We start from the raw sequence: 22,701 nt of genomic DNA, 5'->3' as shown, positions 1-22,701 counted from the left end.
ATCAAAAGGGCAGTATTTACTCAAGGACAAAGTTCAGAAAGGTTAGGAAAGGAAACACAGGGAGGAAGTGCAATTGCAATCCATGGCATGTTGTACAATGTATGCATTGCTGAGTGGGAAAACAGATTTGCTCTGTAAACTTCATTTAATTCATAATAAAGAGTTCTTAAAAATCGATGCCAAAAATTAGTTAGAAAGGAGTTGTTGCTTAAGTGGCACTAAGTATTAGTTGTTGTTGTTATTAAGTGCTGTCTAATCAGTTTCCACTCATAATGACCTTCGTCTTATGAGGAGAGGCTGGTAGGTTTGAGCCACCAACCTTGTAGTTCAGACTGACCTTGGGGTCCATTGCATTATCCTGTAGTGCCACACCAGGACTCCGAGTGTTTGTTAAGGGTGAGGAAAAAACAGTTGGAAGCAGATAGTGATGATGATTCCACATGGACGTATTTAATGTCACTGATTGTACATGTTCTAATAGTTACAATGGCAAATCTCTTGTTATATTTTACCACAATTAAAAAAATAATAATTAAAAGATTTGGAAAATCTTTTGGAGCAAAATTAAGGGATGGAAAAGATAGGGGTAATTATCTCTGGGGGATATTGTACACACACATAAAAACAGAGATTTGAGATTTGTTAGTTCCAGGAGTGGGAGGGATTGTGGGTGCTGTGGACATATGTGGTAAGTTACCACGCTTTTTCACTCCCCCAACTATATTCACAGCCCTGCAAAGTTACTTTCTATTGTCTCCCATAGAGACAGAGAGTCTGTGTCCACTCCTTTTAAATCTGGTCCAGCCTGTGACTTACTTTGGTCAATAAAATGGGGTAGAAGTGATTCAGCACTTATCTGTGCACAAGAGCATTTTGCCCAGCCATCAGAACACCTCGCCCAGCCTGCTCTGCTGGAAGATGAGAGACCTTGTGGAGCAGAGATGATCCATCTCAGCAGAACCCGTCTTTGATGCAAACTGAAAATGCCTGAGAGTCCACAGGAAGCCAGAACTGTCCAGCTGAGCCCAACCCAAACTACCATCCCACAGAATTGTGAGCTAAATAAATAGTTGCTGTCTTAATCCATTTTTTTTTGTTTTGTTTTTTTGTTTTAATTCTGCAAACTCTAGTTGATGCAAAAACTAACAAACCAACCCTCACTTTACCTCCTTTTAAGGTGCTTTCTACAGTTTTTAGAGGCTGAAAAAATATAAAGCTATATTTTTCAGACTCCTTTGAGCTAGAGTTGTGCTATAAAGTCAGATGTGTTCATGAGGGGCATCATCAGAAATCTGGATAGCAGAGGCCATCTTCCTGCTGTTACTTCTGCTGAAAACAAAGAAGCAAAGTCGTGTGTGTCAAGACCCAGCAGCCAGATCCAGCATTTCTGTATCTGGTCTCCAGGGTCCTGGATGTTGAGACAGAACCATAAGATGTTGGGGGTGCCAGCAGTGGCTGGTGGGACTTCTGACCATAATTATGGTGATGGACTCTGGAGCTGAGTTACTCCAGATTCCCAACCCTTGCTTCTCCAGACTCACAATTTTGCAATCAACCAATTCCCTGAATTAAATTCCTTCTGGCAAAAGAAACCAAAACTGACCAGGCCAAGTATTGGTGAGTATGAAGATTTGGCTGCAGTACTAGAATATTCAATATACTGCTAGTGACAGTATAAAATAGTACAGCTACTTTGGAGAATTTCTTGAAAGCGTCTAATAAAGTTAAAGGCAACCTACCCTGTGACCAATCAATTTACTTCTAAGTATTTCTTCCAAGAAAATTACATCATAACATCACATAAAGAATTATACAAGTATGTTTATAGCAGCTTTATTCTACAATGTCCCAAACCTGTGAAAGGTCAAATGTTCCATTAACAATACAGTGGACAAATCCTGGTTGTTAGGTGCCATTAGTCAATACTGACTCATAGCAACCCTATGCAAAACAGAACTAAACAAAGTAGGAATAAAAAGGGAAATTCCTCAACATAAATAGGAGCATATATACAAATCCAACAGCTAACAGTACTCTCAATAGAGAAAAAAATGAATGCATACCCTTTGCAAACAGGAAAGAACAAGTATGCCCTTTATCACCATTCCTATTCAATATTGTGTTAGAAGTCCTAGCCAGAGCTATAAGAAACAACAAGAAATTGAAAGGCATCCAAATTGTCACAGATGAAGTAAAACTCTCTTCTATTTGAAGATGACATGATCCTCTACATAGAAAATCCCAAAGGCTCAGCAAAAAAAATCATTGGAACTCATTCAGCAAGGTGGCAGGGTACAAACAAGACCATTACACAAAAATTAGTTGGTTTCCTCTATACTAATAAAGACAACTCTGAAAAGGAAATTGGGAAAACAATACCATTTACAACAGCCACACAAAAGATTAAATACTTAGGAATAAATCTAGCCAGAGAAGCAAAAAATCTATACAAATAAAACTGCTACTAAATAACCAAAACACTACTAAAAAGTGATTTACAAAAAATGGAAGCATATACTATGTTCATGGATTGTGAACATGTCAATACCACCAAAAGCAATCTATAGCTATAATGCAATTCAAATCCAGGTTCCAACATCATTCTTTAAAGAGATGGAAAAAATGATCATGAACTTTATATGGAAAAGAGATTTTGGAGAAGCAAAACACTGCTTAAGAAGAACGATACTGGAGGTCTCTCATAATATGATCTCAAAATTTATACACAGCCACAGTGGTCATAACAACCTGGTACTGGTACAATGGAAGATACATACATAGATCAGTGGAACAGAAGTGAGAACCCAGAAGTAAATCCATCCACATATAATCAGCTGCCTTTGACAAAGAGCCAAAACACATTAAAAAGGGAAGTGATAGTCTCTTCAACAAATGGTGCTGGCAAAACTGGAAATCCATTTGCATAAGAATGAAACATGACCCATCTTTCACACCATATACAAAAACAAACTCCATGGATTAAAGACCCAAATATAAAACCTAGAGCTATAAAGATCACCAATGAAAAATAAGGACAAACTTAGGATCTCTAATACATGATATAAATATACTATCAGGCATTACAAAATATAAACAAACAGCAGAAGACAAAATAGATGACTGGAACCTCCTAAAAAGAATTTGACAAAATAATAAAAAGGGAGCCCACAGGCTGGGCAAAAAATTTTTTGCAACATCTCAGACAAGGGATTAATATAGAAAATTTACAGAAAACTCTTAACACCTCTACAAGAAAAAGACAAACAACCCAGTTGTTTCTTGCTCTGCAAGAAAAAGACAAACAACGCACTTCACCAAAGAAGACATTCAGGCAGCTAACAAACATGAAGGAATGTTCACAGTCATTAGTCAATAGAGAGATCCAAATCAAAACAACAAAGAGCTATCATCTTATACCAGCATTAATAGTGAAGTTCATAAAAACAAGAAATAACTACTGGCGAGGGTGCAGGGATACTGGGACCCTCCTACATTTCTGGTAGGACTGTAAGATGGTTAAACCGCTCTGGAAACCAATATGGCATTTCATGAGAAAGTTGGAAATAGAAATAAGTTATAGCTCAGAAATCCCTTTAGTTGGTGTATGTACACAAAAAATATGAGCCAGGACACAAATAAGTATATACACACTGATGTTCACTACAGCACTATTCACAATAGCAAAAAGATGGACCCAGCCTAAGTGCCCATCACTGGAAGACTGGATGAACAAACTTTGGTACATGCACCCAACTGAATACTATGCAATGTTGAAAAATAATGATGGATCTGTGAAATACCTCATAACATGGATGAACCTGGAGGACATGCTGAGTGAAATTAGCCAATCACAAAAGGATAAATATTGCATGAGACCATTATTGTAAAAACTTAAGAAAAAATTTTCATACTAAAAGAAACATTCTTTGATGGTTACCAGGGGTGGGAGGGAATAGAGAGTAATTCACTGGCTAGAGGGTAGACACATGTTAGCTCAGGTGACAGGGAGGGCAATATATAAGAAACGGGAAGACGATACATAAGAAGATGGAGGGTGGCAGAAGAATGGTGAAGATAGGTGAAGACACAGGGAAATATTCATGGGCTAAAGAGGATAGAGGTAAATAGTGATATATACACAATCTTGGAATAACTGTTCTGTGCATAGATACATGGATTGAGACATAGGCTGAATGGGCAAAAGAGGAAAAGTAGGAGATATATATATATATAAAGAGTTTGAAAGAGGATATTTGTACATTAGTATTTTACCTTTCCTGCAAGCACAACTATGAGTATGGTGGAGCATACAGGGGGCAAACTCTTCCTAGATATTATCAACCATCTTAGAGGCAATGAGTTGATGGGTCTGGGGCTCAGGACCATAGACTCAGGGGTCACCGTGGTAAATTGGCATAAATAGTCCACAAAGACAGTGCTCTTCATCTTATTTTGGTGAACAGTATCTGGAATCTTGAAAGCTCATGAGTGTTCATCCAAGGTGCAGCTATTGGTCTCCATATGTGGAAGAAGGAAGAGTGATAAAAATTGAAGAGACTTGGAATTAATTAGTCCAATGGACTAATGGAACATGTGAACATTAGTCTCCACAACTCTGACACCAGAAGAGCTAGATGGTGTCTGGATACCACTATCAACTACTCTGAAAGGGATCACATTAGAGGATCCTGGATAGAGTGGGGGAAAATGTGGACCAAAACTCAAAATTATTAACAACAACAACAAAAGACGGGGTTTACTAGTCAGAAAGAGACTGGAAGAACATGAGACTATGGTCCTTGACCGTCCTTCAGATCTGGAAAGGAACTCACCCTCGGTGCCCAATTTTCAGCCAAGCAGTAAATAGGTACACAGAGAGAGACAACACAGTAAGAAATGCTTATCATGAAGTGATCAATCATTCAAAATCAAAAGGGCAACATTTTCCTAATAACAACGTTGAGAAGGGATGGGAAGGTGGGAGGAATGCAAATAGGAACCATAGGGAGGAAGCGGGATAAATGGCATTGCATGGAAGGGATTGCAATCATTGAGATGAAATACTGTGATTTGTTGAACGTAACACTGATGATCTTGTCTGTAAACTTTCACTCAATTCACAATAAAAAGCTAAAAAAAAAACCCACAACTTTTAACAAATCCATGAATGTATGAACTGGAACTCTAGAAGCAATGCTTTTTCACTTATCGTTGTATGTTAAATCCAAGAACAGACAAAACAAACTATGGTGATAGACTGAGAATAATACATATCTAGGGGGATGGATTGATTAAAGGTATGAGGGGGCTGTCTTCTTGTTAGGTGCTGTTGAGTAGGTTCCAATTCATAGCGACCCTCTGCACAGAACGAAACACTGCCTGGTCCTACGCCATCCTTACAATTGTTGTTGCACTTGAACCCACTGCTGTTACCACTGTGCTAATCCATCTTATTGGGGGGTCTTCCTCTTTTTTGCTGATTCTCTACTTTACCAATCATGATGTCATTCTCCAGGGACTGGTGTCTCCTGATAACATGTCTGAAGTATGGGAGATGAAATCTTACCATCTGGCCTCTAAGGAGACTTCCTGGGGAAATGAAAATGCTCCACATCTTGATCTAGGTGCCGGGTACATAGGTATTTACTTGGAGACAGTCATTCAAACAGAACAAGGGAAAAGGTGTGTATCAGGGTTGTATCCTTTCACCAATTTATCCAATCTGTATGCTGAGGTTAGGTTACCTTTAACTTTATTAGAAGCTTTAATCTGAAAAGTAAGGAAAAGCATGGCATCACGATTGGAGGCAGACTCATTAACAATCTGAAATGTGCTGGTTGCTTTAAGTCTTCTTTACTTTGTTTGCTGCAAGTGAAGAGGGCTTGAAACACTTACTGATGAAGATTAACGTGTACAGTCTTCAGTATGCATTATACCTCAGCATAAAGAAAACTACCAATAAGCAATATCATAATAAATGGAGAAAAGATTAAAGTTGTCAAGGATTTAATTTTACTTGGATGCACAATCAAAACCCAGGGAAACAACAGCTGAAAAATCTCCTGCAAAAGGCCTCTTTAAGTGTTAAAAAAGCAAAGATGTCAGTTTGAGGGTCCAAGCCATTGTATTTTAAGTTGCCTGAAATGCATTTGAAAGGTGGACATAAAAACCTCACCAAAAAATTGATGTCTTTGAATTATGGTGTTGGCAAAGAATATTGACTATACTATGATAGCCAAAAGAAGGAACAAATCTTATCTTCAAAGAAATATAGCCAGTATGTTCCTTAGAAGCGAGTAAGGTTGGAATGGAAGGATTCTTTATATCAATGAACAAGCTTGTCTCCTCAGTGCACTGGGTTGACAGGAACAGGAATTCTAGACATTGGCTATCAAAAATTGGGGCCTGTAAAGGCATGAACTGGTTGGCTTGCAAGCTTTCATGAGTGTGCTTAGTTTCAGAATGAGGCAGGTAAGGTAGAATCCCCATTGAATAGTTTCCACCTTCTACAGATGGATCTGGTGAAAAGGGGTGATGGATGATGCTGATAGGATTTTATGATTCAATTTTGAGTCATTGTTAGCAGGATTAATTGTGATTGTCACAACTGTAATTATAGAAGATGTGTAACCAAAAGGGAGGAGTAGTAAATCTTTCATTTCAGGAACAGACAATCCCAGGACCCAAGAAGGAAGAGCATGAGTGGAGCATGAGATCCTACCTAGAAAGTGGTGACAGCAGAGTCGGTGACAGAGGTGATGGCATAGAGAGATAGAACAGCTGAGGACTCTAGGCCCATGGAATGAGAAAGGCTGTGTGCCTTCTGGCCTACCTTATAAAATATGCCTTTAGAACATGTAAATGAATATATATATATGTATGTATGTATTTTTGTATGTATACATCAAATATTTTTGCTTTGTGTATTTGTGAAATATAAGATGTGAAAGGGAAACCACAAGTAGGATAACTGTTGTTGCAGGGAGGGGATTGTAATCATTGAGATTTGTTATATGTTTGTTGTATATTTTGTTGTTGTATATTTGTTATATATTGTATAATTTGTTGAATGTAAAGCTGATGATATTGCCTCCTAACCACACACAATAAAAAGTTAAACAAACAACAACAAAAAAGGAACCTTAGCAGGAGGTGAGTTTATGTTAATAGGAGAGTAAAACTACAACACCCCTACAAGAAAAGACAAATAACCCAATTTAAAAATGGGCACAGGACTTGAACAGGTACTTCACCAAGGAAAATATTCAGGCAGCCAATAAACATGAAGAAATGTTCAAGATCATTGGCCATTAGAGAGATACAAATCAGAAACAACAATGAAATATCATCTCACACCAGCAATAACAGCAAAGTTCAAAAAAACAGGAGACAACAAATCCTGGTGAGTGTGTGGAGATACTGGGACCCTCCTACATTGCTGGTGGGACTGTAAAATCATTCATCCACTCTGGAAAATGGTATGGAGCTTCATCAGAAAGTTGGAAATAGAAATACCTTATGATCCAGCAATTCCTCTACTTGGTATATATTCACAAGAAATACAAGACAGAACATGAGTAGACATATGCACATGAATGTTCATTACAGCACTATTCACAATAGCAAAAAGATGGAGACAGCCTACGTGCCCATCAATGGAAGAATGGATAAACAAACTTTGGTACATACATACAATCGAATACTATGCTACTTTAAAGAATAATGATGAATCTGCCAAACATCTCATAACATGGATGAACCTTGAGGATGTTATGCTGAGTGAAATTAGTCAGACACGAAAGGACAAACATTGTATAAGACCATTATTGTAAAAGCTTAAGAAAATATTTCCATACTAAAAGAAAAATTCTTTGATGGTTATCAAGGATAAGAGGGAAGGAAGAGTAATTCACAGGTTAGGGGGCAGACAAATGATAGCTCAGGTGATGGGAAGAGCAATATACAAGGAGGTGGAAGGCAATATACAAGAAGGGGAAGAAAGTAGATGAACAAGGAAGCTAGGGCAAGACTTAGGTATGTTTGGGCTAAATGGCATAGAAGTAAATAGTAATATATATACAATCTTGAAACAACAGGACTCTGTGATACATGTATTTAGACATAGTCTGAATGGGTAAAGGAGAGGAAATAATGTTAAGGTGCTTGACTGCCTTGTAGATATTGGGTTTCCCTGCCTACTATTATAAAACAGATATTTAAGTGGGATTGTTGTTAATTGCCATCGAGTTGATTCTGACTCAAAGTGACCCCATATAGGGTTTCTGAGGAGCAACTGAAGTGCCGGAACCACCAAGCTTTCAGTTCAAATCGACCTTGCAGTCCCACTTATTAACCTGCCGTGCCACACAGGAAGGAGTATTAGAAAATATGATTACAGAAAGCTTGTAAGCCCATCTTCAACCTATAACTGATTGGATTAGCTAAAAGGGGTACTAGAATTTTCCAGTGAAATAGGTTTCTTGTTTAGCCATTGGGAAGTATGGGACCTTAGGTGTAATCTTTAGCCCTACCTGGAACCTTCTGAGGTGGGACATTCCCACTTGAAAGGACATGAAGACCAACCTGGAGTGGCTACGGGAACAGAAGGTATTTTTTGAAAGAAAGAGGGAAAAAAGAAGCAGACTTGCTGTTATAAGATCAAGCAAGCTGTTCACCTTGAAGCTATCAAGGTAAGGAAAGTCAGCACAATAGGGAAAACACCCTTCTAAGACTGAACTCAAAGTGAACACAAACAGTCTTGTTATTCTTGTTGGTGATCACCCTGGTCTACTTGTGTGTGGAACTGGGGAAAATGCAGCAATGAAGACATGGGCTGAGTTTGGCCATGTTCCATAGACACCTATTGACTTTGAGATGAGAGAGACAAGAGGAAGTGCTGGCTGGTCTAAAGTTTATAATTGACGTAGCCACGGGGGTAGAGTTGTGAGTGAAGTGGCCAGCTGGTCTGAAGTCTGGGGAGGCCTTTGGGAGACCCTAAACTTGTAGATGGTACCCATTTGACCTAGCTTGGATGGCTTGCTGACCAGAACTTGAAGATAAAGAAATTTAATACAGGGAGCAAGTGTAAATTGCTACAATTTGATGAACTGGACATTTGCATGTGGATGAAGTTGCTAAAAATTCCAGCTGAAAGGGAAGCATTCTTCATATCAAGGATCAAACTTGCTTCCACAGTACACTGGGTTGTTAGGGATGGGCAAGTAAGACATGGCTTTCAAAAATGGGGGCCTACGAAGTATGGTGAGACCTGGGGACTCCTGAGTGCATGGACAAGGACATAACCATAGAGGACTAGAGATGAGAGGGATGCATCCAGCTGATATGAAGTGAGGGGAGATGCACAAGAACACCCGAACTTGCAGATAGTACATATTTGTTGTAGCTTCAATGGCTTGATAATCACAACTCGACTAGAAGAAGATTTTAAATTTTTTGATAAAGGAAGCAAGTGTAAATTGCTACAATTTGATGAACTTGACCTATATTTATGGATGTTTGTTGTTGTTGTTAGGTGCCATCGAGTCAGTACTGACCATAGCGACCTTATGCACAACAGAACAAAACACTGCCCAATCCTGGGTAACCTCACAATTGTTGCTGCACTTGAGCCCATTGATGCTGCCACTTTACCAATCCATCTCGCTGAGGTCTTCCTATTTTTCTCTGACCCTCCACCTTACCTCCTTCTCCAGCAACTGGTCCCTCCTGACAATATGTCCCAAGTATGAGAGACAAAGTTTGGCCATCCTGGCCTCCAAGGAGCACTCTGGCTGCGCTTCTTCCAATACAGATCTGTTGGTTCTTTTGGCAGCTCATGGCATTTCAATATTCTCCTCCAACACCACTCAAAAGCATCAATTCTTCTGCCATCTTCCTTATTTACTGTCCAGCTTTCACATGCATATTAGGTTATTGAAAATACCATGGCTTGGGTCAGGAGCATTTTAGTCCTCAATCTGCCATCTTGGCTCTTCAACACTTTAAAAAATTCTTGTGCAGCAGATTTGTCTAATGCAACACATCGTTTGATTCCTTTATTGCTGCTTCCATGAATGTTGATAGTTGATCCAAGAAGAATGAAGTCCTTGACAACTTCAGTCTTTTCTCCATTGATAAAAATATTGTTTATTGGTCCAATGGTGAGGATTTTTGTTTTCTTTACATTGATATGTAATCCATACCGAAGGCTGTGCTCTTTGATCTTCATCAGTAAATATTTTAAGTTTTCTTCACTTTCAGCAAGCAAGGTTGTATCATCTGTACATCTCAGGTTGTTAATGTGTCTTCCTCCAATCCTGATGCCACATTTTTCTTCATATAACCCGGCTTCTCAGATTATTGGCACAGCATACAGGTTGAATAAGTATGGTGAAAGAATACAACCCTGTCACACACCTTTCTTAATTTTAAACCATTCAGTGTTCCCATGTTCTGTTTGAACAACTGCCTCTTGGTCCAGGTACAGATTCCTCATGAGCACAATTAAGTGTTCTGGAATACTCATACTTCACAATGTTGTCCATAGCTTGTCATGCTCCACACAATCAAAAGCCTTTGTGTAGTCAATAAAGCACAGGTAAACATCTTTCTGATATCCTGCTGATACTTATTGATATAGTAGCTCAAAATACCAACTGAGAGGGAAGGAGTCTTCACATCAAGTATCAATCAATCCTATCCCCTCTGAACACAGGGTTGATAGGGATAGGAAACGTAGGCATTGGCTACTTAAAATGAGATGGACAATAAAGGCACAAAGTGACTGACTTACAAGTTTTCAAGAGGGAGTTTAGTTTCAGAGTGTGCGGGGGAAGGTAGAATCCCCACTGAATAGTTTTCATCTTGTCTAGACAGGTCTGGTGAAAGGAGATGGGATTAAGATTCTTATTATTCAATAGTAAGTAATGGTTATCATGATTAACTGTGATTGTCACAACTATAAAGGTAGAAGTTTTGTAACATAAAGGGAGGGAGTGGTCAGTCTTACATTCCAGGAACAGAGGACCTGAGAACCATCAAGGTAGAAGAGCATGAGTGGAATGTGGAACCTTATTCAAAGAAGCAGAGACACCAGAGATGGAGACAGAGATGATGACATGGAGAGATAGAGCAGCTGAGGACTCTAGGCTCATGGAAAGAGAAAGGCTGTGTGCTGGTGGCCAGGAGGCCAACTTTCAGAATGTGCCCTTTGGCCTTTGGTTGTTTAAATGATTATATATTCCTGAGTGTTTTTGTTTACATCCAAAACAAACAAACAGAGGGAATAGAAGCAAATACTATTGAATGATGATGCATGGAGGGGATTGTAATCATTGAATGAAGAATTGCAATATGATAGAATGAGTATGAAACTGATGTTCTCCCATGTAAACTACCACTCAATTCACAATAAAAACTTAAAAAGGAGAGGGGTGCTGTAAAGGCACAGAATGACTGGCTTACAAGCTTTCATGAGTGTGCTTAGTTTCAGAATAAGGTAAGTAAGGTAGAATCCCCACTGCATAGTTTTCCTCATGTCCAGATCAGGGATGATGGGGAGAGGATTTTATGATTCAATTGTAATTGTGATCAGGAGTAATGGTGATTGCCACAACTGTAAAGGTAGAAGAGGTGTAACTAAAAGGGAGGAGCAGTTAGCCTTTCATTTTAGGAATAGAGGACCCTAGGACCAGCAAGAGGGAAGAGCATGAGTGGAGTGTGGGATCCTAACCAGAAAAGCAGCAACAACAGAGGCGATGTAGTAGAGAAACAGAACAGCTGAGGACTCTAGGCCCATGGACTGAGAAAGGCAGTGTGCCTGTGGGCAGGAAGCTGGCTTGCAAAATGTACCCTTTGGACATATAAACGAATATATTTTTCTGTGTGGAATGTGTTGTTGTTGTTGTAGTTATGTGCCTTGGAGTTGGTTACAACTCATAGCGACCTTGTACAGGGTTTCCGAGGCTGTAAATCTTTACAGGAGCAGAAAGCCTCATCTTTCTCCCATGGAACAGCTGGTAGTTTCGAACTGCTGACCTTGCGGCTCGCAGCCCGATTCGTAACCACTGTTTGGGATGTGTACATCAAAAAAAAAAAAAAGGAACAGAGGTAAATAGTGTTAACTGATGCATGGAGGGGATTGCAACCATTGCAATGAAACAAAATATGATTTGTTACATGTAAAATTGATAATCTGCCCTGTAAACTTTCACTCAGTTTACAATAAAATCTTAAAAAATATAAAGAGCGGGACAACTCAGAAAAGGAGGGTGAGAATAGTTAAAGTGTAACCAATGTTACAAAATGGCACATGTAAAAACTGTTAAATTGATGTATGTTTTGCTGTGTTTACTTCTCAACCGTAGCAACTAAGTGAATAAAATTATATTTAAAAAGGAAACATAAAAAGAAGTGAGTCTATCAGGACAGATTGTGAGGGTTGGAAATGTAAAGGTAGAAGTTTTATAGCAAGGAAGGGAGTGATTAATTTTCCAGTCTAGTAGCGGAGGTCCCTAGGACCATCAACAGAGAAAAGCCGAGAGCGGGACCCTACCCAGAGAAGCGATGCCTGAGATGGAGGCAAAGACGATGGCGTGGAGAGATGGAGCAGCTGGGGATTTTAGATCCAGAGAGGGAGAGTGACTGTGTGCTGAAGACTTGGTGGGGTAGTGTAGGGGTCAGGCTTGCAGGGTATACCCTTTGGTTGGTTTATGATGCATGGAGGAGATTGGAACCATGGCAATGAAATGATATACGATAGAATTAATGTAAAACTAATGTTCTCACATGTAAACTATCATACAATTCACAATAAAACATTTTAAAAAAAAAAGCCTAACCAGAGAAGCGCAATACCAGAGGCAGAAGCAGAAGTGAGAGAGCAGCTGGAGACTGTATACCCCTGGAAAGAGAAAGGCTATGAGCCAGCAGGCAGGAGGCTGGCTTGCAAAATGTGCCCTTTGGTTGTTTAAATGAATATGTATTTTCTGTGTGTTTTGTCTACTTCAAAAAAAGAGGGGATAGAGGCAAATACTGTTAACTGATAATACATGGAGCGAATTGTAATCATTGCAATGAAACAAAATACGATTGGTTGAGTGCAAAACTGATGTTCAGCCGTGTAAACTATCACTCAAATCACAATAAGAGCTTAAAAAAGAAAAAGAAGTGAATCTGGCAGGACGTCGTCTCACATACTTTTGACTATATTATCAGAAGGAACCAGTCCTGGGGAAGAACATCATACTTGGTAAAGTGGAGAGTCAGGGGAAAAGAGGAAGACCCCCCAATGAGATGGATTGACATAGTTGCTGTAGCAATGGGCTCAAAAGGAACAATGATTGTGAGGATGGCACAGGCCCCCGGGCGATGGTTTTTTCTGTTGCACATAGGGTCGCTGTGTGTCTGAATGAAGTCAATGGCACCTAACAGCAACACACACTTAAAATTTATGTATTTTACTAATGTAAATTATGCCCCCTAAAACAAAACAAAACCCTTTCTGAGCAAACTGTGTACATAGATACCTTTTGTTTTCTGCACTGAATACCTGACTTCCTGGGTTGGGAACATAGGATAAGAGACAGCAGCAAGAGAGGCTGAAAGTAAGCAGGGCACCACAATGGGACGGGAATATCAGGTCATGCAGGGACGTGGCTCTGCATCAGGAGAGGCCCATGAATTTTAGGACCACAGATTCTAAAGCACTCCTGCTATGTTCTCATTTCCCTGCATTCCACCCTTAGCCTCCAATAAACATCTGATGCCAAATTTTAAGTGTCAGTGAGCTCAGGAAGGATGGGCTAGATAGCCACCAGGGAGAGAGAGGGGTGGAGCAACACAGTGCTACACTGAGGAGCCGACTGCAATGGGAACTGACCCAGGAATCCACATATTCCTGAGAAGTGAGGAAGTCTCACCGCAAATCTCCTTCTGGCCCTGCTCATTAGTTGACCTTGTCAAAGCATTGGAAAGGGTTACCCCAGGAAGTGAGAGAACTTGGAGACCCTATAGTGTAGAAATGGAAAGACATCAGGTGTTAGCAGTTACCCTTGGGTGGTGGCATTGTGAATATGGATTTGTTTTTCTTCATCAATCATTTTGGTTTTCCCACATGGACAGAATAAGCATATTTTATCTTATTTTCGTTTGTAAATACATTGACCAATGTGTGAAAAAGATAAGTTTAAAGAAAAACAGTTAAAAGATTTGAAATGAGGTTGTAAAGGTCAGACTTATGATTTGTTTTCAGTCTTGGGAGAGTTCCCAGCCTGAAGGGATTCAGACATGACAGCATGTCCTTTTTCTGGGCACTCTGGCACTATCTTTGGGCCTGTCCTCTGTTTGCTTGGGGAGGGGGGCGGGGATGTGAGCTGGTGATTGGTAAGCCAGCACATGGGGGGCCACAGCCCAATCTGGAACACTGACCACTCAACTGGGGATGAACCTTGGGTGTGGGAGTTCCCAAAGCCCTCGCTTGGGGGACAGCTTAAGTCCTAGATCATGCTCTGGACACATTTTTCTGGAGATCAGTGAATTCTGCTAATAAAATAGAGTAAAATACAGAAACTGAGGGTAAAAATAATTAAAATGTCAAGAGAGGGTCAAAAGATGCTTTTTAATGTTCTTTTTTACTTTTCCATTTTGGGATCATTTCAAACTTGCACAAAATTACAAAAATAATACCAATGTTTCTATTGTTCATAACCACAGTACCTGGATCAAAACAGAAAAGTAACATTGATACAGTATTCTGGACTGATACAAAAGCCTTATTTGAATTTCTCTGTTGTCCCACTGGTGTCCTTTTTCTGTTTCAGGATTCCCACATTGCATTTCGTTGTGGTGGCTTTCTGTTGTTGTTGTTATGTGCTGTGGAGTCGGTTCTGACCCATAGCACCCTGTACAGGGTTTCTGAGGCTGTAAATCTTTACGGGAGCAGAAAACCTCATCTTTCTCCCATGGAGCAGCTGGTAGTTTTGAACTACTGACCTTAAGGTTCACAACCCGATTCGTAACCACTATGCTACAAGAGCTCCTTTTGTATGTTTATTGTTGTCAACCGACTCGATGGCACTTAACAACAACAACAAACGGTTGTCATATTGAACAGTATGTATCTCTTCTTTGTATCTCAAGAAGTTCTATTGAGCAGTTTAAAAAAGTTACATTGTACAGTACTGATTTACAGAATGACTTAAAAAATGTCAAGGTCATGAAAAACAAGGAGATTGAGGAAATGTTTCAGATTAAAGGAGTCTAGAAAGGAGCTCTGGTAGCGTTGTTCGGTACCGTCGAGTCGGTTCTGATCCATAGCGACCCTGTACAGGGTTTCCAAGGAGCAGCTGGTGGGTTTGAATCACTGATCTTGCAGTTCTCAGTCCCGGCTTTGCAGTCTGTTGAGCCACACCAGGACTCCATGACAACCATTAGCCATGTGAAAATAGCATTTGAAATGTGGCTGGTAGGGTTGAGAAGATGAATTTTATATTTTCTTTAATTTTTATTACATTAGCCGAATGTAGCAAGGTTAATGACTACTATCAGTGTTTTGTGCAGCACCCCCTGTAAAATATCTCTAATTATGGGTTTGATGTTCCCTCATGATTAGCTTCAGATTATCCCGCACCTGGCAAAAATACTATAGACATGATGTGTCCGCTTTTCTCTACATTTTTAAAAAGCTACAGATAGTTGATACATGTTCACCTCCCCAGCCCCGATCTTGCTTCTTCACACTCACCGTACTGTCTGGTTGGGCATATGAACTTTGAAGTGTCATTCGACATTTATTGATCATCAACTGAGGACCCGGGAACGAACCACATTAAGACTCTCATCTCTCTGAGCACAGAGAGGGAATTGGGAGAGCTTCGCATAAAAAGCGTGGGGACTGAATTCAAGCAAGGTAAAGAATCCGAGGCCGGTTGTTGGCCTGATACCTATATCGCCGGACCCTGGACTTCCTTAAAAGTTTCTAGAGAAGAGCAAAGGAAGAAAATAATCCACTCCCCTACGCATCGAGTCTGTGCGAAAGCCCGCAGTCCGACTCGTCCAGTCTCCGGAGCCAAGTTCCCGCCCATGCTACCGGGCCAATGGCCGCGCGGCTCGGCCCCATCCCGGGTGCCCTCCCTCCGGGCCTAGAGGGTTCCGGTTGTTGGGTAGTCGGCAGGTTGCTGGGTCGTGGCTGCGCGAGGTAAGACAGACATCCAGGGCGCCTGGTCCTCTTGGCTTGGGTCGCAAGGGCTCCTTGGTTTTTCCGAAGGAAGACTGCGGCGGCAGGAGCCGAGTAGGGATCCGCCGGGAGATACTGAGTGCACTGGGACACTGGAAGAGCGGGGTCGGGAGAAATGGGTTCGTGGGCGCACCGGGGGGACGGTGGCGTGGACGTCCTGTAGGACTGGAGGGGAGGTTGGCCCGGAAGGAGACGGGCACAACAGGCTCAGGGTGACCCGCGGGCAAACTCGAGCTCCGGAGCGCCGACTTGTGGCGGTGACGACGGCCGCACTTAGGCATCCAGGGCTGCGGGGGGTCTTGCCACTTCTTGCCGTGGTGACACTCCTTGCGGGGCCCTTGCCACTTTCCCCAGACCTGGGTCCTCCCAGGAATCAGAATCAAGACTGAATGGGGTTTTTGTTTGTTTGTTTCCGGAGTGTGGTCGGAGCCTCTGGCACACTCGGAAGGGAAACTCTGTTTGTAGCAGTGCCGGGAGCATTCTGTCACTGTCTCTGATATGAAAAAACATCGGAAAAACAAACAAAAACTGTGTTCTCTGCATGGATGCTGTGAAAGTCTCATAAACATCTGGAAGGGCAGTCAGCAAGTGGGAATCGCAGGTGCAGTGGAGGTCAGGGTTCTAACGGTCTGAAAGATTTACATTTCTCAATGTTGTTAAGTGCCATGAGAAGGAAATAAATACGTATCCTACTTGATGAGTACCCCTCGGCCCCACCCAACACACACATTTATTGCAGTGGTCCTTCCCTGGACTTGAAGGCACGGGGCTTTGTGGCTCCTTGTTGAGAGGGTGTACAGTGAGCTGCAGTGAATCAGTGAGACTGAGTTCAAATACTGTCGTGTCCTCTGGCCAGCTGTAACTTGGCCTTACTTCCTTTCTCATAGGATTGTGGCAAGAATTACATGAAAGAATCTTAGAAAGTGCCTGCCCCAGTAAATGTGAACAAAAGTGGGCATTTTGCACCACATCAATCCATCCCAACCTCCTTTAAAGGCTCAGTCCTTATGGATGCAGCAGACCTGCTTCTGCTGTCTTCCTCCTGGCACCAACCTGGGTGTGATGCGGAGGGAAGAAGAATCCCCCATCATCGCCACTTCTCTCATCATGACCTTCTGTCATTAGCACTTGGTCCACCAGGAATGAAGCACCTGGTGGTTGGTTGGCAAAGCAATGTGAGGCAGGTAGGCAAGGATCTGGCCACTCTGCTGCTTTTAGATCTTCTCTGCTCTGTAGCTCTAGAGGTCTCACCCAAGCCTGACACTACCAACTCTGGTGGCACTTATTCCTACTCTAGTCCTGCCCTCTCTCCTGTGCCACCTTCTCTTCCTGACATCCAAAAGCATCTCAAGCTTCACTTGTTCAAAACTCTCTGTGCCACTGCTTCTCCTCCTGCCCTGCCCTCTCATCTACTCTGGTAAACACACCATCCACTTGCCTAGCCTCCAAGGCACCCTGCTTGATTCTTTTCTCCACTCACCTCCTACATTCAGAAAACAGCTGGAATCTAATTACCTCTTGCCCACACCCTCATTGCTATCCAGGCCACACTCATCATCTCTCCCCTGCTGTGGTTCCTGCTTTGTCTCTGTACTTCCTTTCTGACTTCTCTACAGCTCAGGGTCCTCATACATAGCCAGAGAGGCCTTTAACATAAATCAAATCTTCTCCTTTTCCTGCTCACCACCCCTTCACTCCCACTAAAACCCAGGACTCTTTCCTGCAGCATCCTACATGCATGGCCTGTCACCCTTCCTCACCTCCAGCTCTGCTCCCTCCCACTGCTTATAGTTTTGGCCACACTCATCTGCCTTCTAGTCTTCAAACACACGTGCCAACCACGTTCCCACCTTTGCACTCGCTCTACCTTGGGCCTTGAATGCCTATCTTCCCAGAGCTGTGAAGGGCTCTGCTGAAATGTCACCTCTTCAGAGAGGCTTCCTTGACCAGACAGTTCAGGTAACACCCTCTTCTCCATGGGCTCTAGCTCCTCAGAGCCCTGCCTCGTCTTTGTTAGAGCTTTTATCACTACCTGGAATTCTTATATACGTATGTGTTTTCTAATCTGTCCCACTGTAACAGACGCTAAATTGGATGACAGCGGAGGCCTTGTCTCTCTTACTCCCTGATGGGAGAGGCTGATAAGAAGCCAGCAGGCACAAATATCTATAATTTCAAGTTGTGATAAGTGCTGCATAAAGCAAACAGCATTTGCTTGTATTGCAGGCACTTAAAAAATGTCAAGCTTTTAAGGTGAACTGTGGGATAAAGCACTGGACTGCAAGGTCGATTTGAACCACAAAGTTGGCATTTTAAACTTACCAGCCACTCCTTGGAAACCCTTGACAGGGTCGCTATGAGTCAGAACTGACGCTATGGCACTTAACAATTGCATTGTTAAAACAAATTCCCTGAGCCACTTTTGGATTGAGGAATAATGTGGCAACTTGCCCCAGGACACACAGTGAGTTTACAGCAGTGTGAGTAGTCTCCTCCCATACATACATGTGTGGAGCAAGCTATAATGATGGATGGACCGCCATTTCTGTTCTAGGAAGAACCTCAGCCTGGAGCCTTTAGAGCTCAGTTCTTTGCTCTTCCACTCAGTAGAAAATTCTCTAAATTTTGATACCTCATTTTTTTAATCTATAGAGAATGATCTAATTATTATTATCTTAGATACTTCTGGGTGAAGCACTTGCTGTCAGCCTGGGGGCCTTGGTACTAGGATGGGGCTAGTATATTTACAAGCACAGCTGCTGGTTCCTCTTGGAGATGTAGACCTGGAGCTGATGCAGAACACAGCAATGGGCTCTGTAGCTTCGGATCTGATTCTCTTTTTCAGCAAATTTATTGTGGTCCTCTCGGACCCAGATAATAATGAAATAGGATGTGCTCATTAAAAACAACAGTGGAAATTCCAAAAAATTGAGGGAGAAAGAATTACGTTTTTGTCCCAACCCACCTCCAACTGTATTGCATTGTGTGATGTTTTCCTTCCAGTCTTTTTTCATCTTTTAGTCCATCTACCCTTTGGGAGACAGAGCCCTCTCTCTCATCAGAAGCTGAGCAGTGATGACATTTGCTGAGGACAAGACTTACCAGTACATCCGCTACAATTTCACCCAGTTTTGCGATGTTAGTGTGATCGAGATTCTGCCGTACTTGTCCTGCCTCACAGCAAGTGACCAGGTGAGCTAGAGAGATGACAGTGGGCCATAGGTTGGGGGCTATTGTTGTTGTTAAGTGCTGTGGAGTCGGTTCCAATCCATAGCAACCCTGTATAGTGAGGAGTCACTGGTGAGCTTGAACTGCCAACCTTGAAGTTCAAACCAACTTTGCAGTCCAGTTCATCAACTCACAATGCCACACCAAGACTCCCCAAGCAAGGTGAACTCCTTCCTTCTCCATAGTCATCTCTTTCCCTTATTGTCCTTTATGCTGTCCTTTTGCTCATTTATCATAACATTGTTGTTAAGTGCGGAGAGTTGGTTCCAACTCATAGGCATACTATATAAGGTTTCTTAGGAATGACTGATGGGTTTGAACCACTGAGCTGCAGTTCAAACCGACTTTTCTGCCCAATGTTTATCCTATAGCGCCACAAAAAGACTTCTAACATAAAATTCGTTTTCCTTAACTGTTAAATTGAGCGTGATTCAGAATGGCTTCACTGAGCTTCGATTTATATAGTGCGCAACTACATGGTGGCTGGCTTTCTGAGATGTTCTGGCTCTAGTCCCCTCTCCTACACCAACTTTCTCTCATCACTTTTGTCCTTGTCCTGCTCAATTTTGATTCTGTTCTCCTCACCTTGAAACTCTGTCCTGGCGGGGAACCTTGTTATTTTGTAATAAATTTAGAGTTACAGAACAGTTGCAAGCCTAGTGCAAAGAACTTTTTTTTAGCCTTGAACCATTTAAGAGTATGTTGCTGACAATATGCCCTATCACCCATGCAAATGCTTTATTATGTGTATTTCCTACATATAGCATTCTCTACATAAAGAACAATAAAACCATCAGAACCAGGATGTTGGCAATGATTATTTGCTATCATCCAACTTCCAGCTGTCCAATAATGTCCTTATGGCAAAAGAATCCGTTTCAGAATCTTGTCACAGTTAGTTGTGATATCTCTTCCCAAACACAACCAAAACCAACTGCCATCTAGTCGATTTCTACTAATCATGACCCTATAGGACAGAGTAGAATTGTTTGTTCCTTAGAGTTTCTGAGACGGTAAGTCTTTATGGGGAGCAGATTCCTTCATCTCCTGTGGTGCGTCTGGCTGCCAGCCAACCTTTGGGGTTAGCCTTCCAGTGCTTACTTAACTCACTGTGCCACCAGGGCTCCTTAATATCTCTTTGTTGTTGTTGTTAAGTACCGTCGAGTTGGTTCCGACCCATAGTGACCCTGTACAGGGTTTCCGAGGGTGTAAATCTTTACGGGAGTAGAAAGCCTCATCTTTCTCCCGCGGAGCAGCTGGTAGTTTCGAACCGCTGACCTTAAGGTTCGCAGCCCGATTCGTAACCACTACGCTACCAGAGCTCCTTATATCTCTTTAGTCTCCTTTTATTTTGAAATAGTTCTTCAATCTCTCCTTGACTTTCTGACCTTAACACTTTTGAAACTTGACAACCAGTTACTTTGTAAAATATCCCTTGATCCCTTGGGCTCAATTCTGAGAGTTATTAAGAGCCTGGACTGTTCTAGATCTTTCTGAACTCTTGGTGGCCCCTTGCTCACTATTAATAGGCAAATTTCCCTCCATCTTTAGCTGCTGTTCTCAGGTTAACCACTGTGCTTTCTAGTGGGCACCTACTGTCTTCAGATTTCTCTGCTGCCTCCCATACAGATGCTATTAGTACTGTTGTTGTTAATTGCCAATGAGTCAGTTCTGACTCATAGCGACCCTGTATGGGGTTTCTGAGACTTTAAATGTTTATGGAAGTAGAAAGCCTCGTTTTTCTTCCTCAGAACATGGGCTTGAACCGCCCTACCGTGTGGTTCATTGTCCAGTACTTGCCTTATATAGCCGCTGCACTCTGTTAGCATTGTATTAGAGCTTAAATTCTGAGCACTTGGGTTGCAGACGGTTTACTGTGGGAACCCTAAATACATTTCAAGCCTTAACATAAATTCAGCCTCTACTGAGTTTTTTCTGGCCACTTTCGAACCACAAGTTCTATAGTTCTAACCTACCGGCTCTACCTCAGAAACCCTATACAGAGTTACTGTGCGTTGGAACCAACTTGATGGCACTTAACAACACCAACTGGCAAAATAAAAAACTTTGCGCTCACGCAGAGTGCATTTGACAGTGGATTTACTACCATTTCCCTAGCCAACCCAGAAAGGGGCAGTTTCCCTCTCAGGGACTTGGGTGGGTGTAGCTTCAATGGGAATTGGGATACCAGGGTTGTATGGTCATGAGTTATACCCCAACCAAAGAGGTTAGAGGTCCTCAGAACCATAAGTAAATGTTCTAATCTGCTGTAGTCCCCTTCCCGCTTCCATAGGCCAGTCTATGACTGACCAATTGATGAAAGCCTGTCTTGGTTTTGTGACACGATTCCTTTGTTCTCTGTGACTAAATCAGTCCTGTGAATGTGAATTCTTTGGACACCATGATGGTCTCTTGCTGATGGTCTCCCTCATCTGGATGGAATGTTTTTGTTTCTGTCTTGACTTTGTCCTGTTTTAGATTTAATAAAAGGGTTTCTATAAAATACATTTGAATTTGGGCATTTTCCTCCTGTACAACAGTATGAAGATATGCTGACAGAATTTGACCCTTCTTTCTTATACACATGTTGCCTTGTAGTTAATGTTTTCTGTAGGCTTGTGTTTCTGCTGTCTGCTTGCTTTGCTCTTCTTCTCATTTCCCTTGTTGCTTATTGTCAGCCCCTCTCTTTTTCTCCCTTTCATCTTTTTATATATATATATACCTTTTCCTCCTCTAGGAATCCCAAACCTTCCTGGGTTTGCATCTCCCACCCCACTGCCATTGGGTCTTTGCTGCCTTGCTGCTGCCTTGCTTCTTAGTTTCCTCATCAGTAAAGTAGGGATAAAGAAATCCAGTGGCACAAATGATTAAGCATTTGCCTGCTAACTGAGCAGCTGGAGACTCAAACCCAACCAGTGGCTCCACAGATCTGCTACTATAAAGATTATAGTCAGGAAAACTCTATGGGGCAGTTCTGCTTTGTCACATGGTTTCAGCTATGAATTGAAAATGACTCAATGGCACCTAACAACAACAACAACAAAAAAGTAAGGGATAATGATAGCAACATTGTTGTTATTCTTGTTAGCTGCTGTCAACTCCATTCTAATTCATAGTGACTCTGTGCACACAAAACATTGACCAGTTCTGCACCATCCTCACGATTGTTCTATTCGAGCCCATTGCTATAGCCATTGGGTCATTCCATTTCATTAGGGGTCATCTTCTTTTTCATTGAC

At 41.8% G+C, this 22,701-nt stretch overlaps 1 protein-coding gene across 1 annotated transcript in view; it reads left to right on the top strand.

The window, feature by feature from the left end:
* The first annotated feature begins 19,309 nt into the window (after nucleotides 1-19,309).
* MAVS (mitochondrial antiviral signaling protein) overlaps nucleotides 19,310-22,701 on the top strand; it is a 22,292-nt gene continuing 18,900 nt past the window's right edge. Inside the window, exon 1 of the mRNA XM_006877687.1 lies at nucleotides 19,310-19,426. Within this exon, the coding sequence (XP_006877749.1) occupies nucleotides 19,310-19,426 (117 nt within the window). The remainder of the gene's footprint in view (nucleotides 19,427-22,701) is intronic.

Source organism: Chrysochloris asiatica, unplaced genomic scaffold, assembly GCF_000296735.1.
Source record: "Chrysochloris asiatica unplaced genomic scaffold, ChrAsi1.0 scaffold00555, whole genome shotgun sequence".
In the NCBI taxonomy this organism is placed as follows: Eukaryota; Metazoa; Chordata; class Mammalia; order Afrosoricida; family Chrysochloridae; genus Chrysochloris; species Chrysochloris asiatica.
The sequence above is the reverse complement of the archived record's forward strand: the minus strand, read 5'-3'. Positions and strand labels throughout refer to the sequence as shown.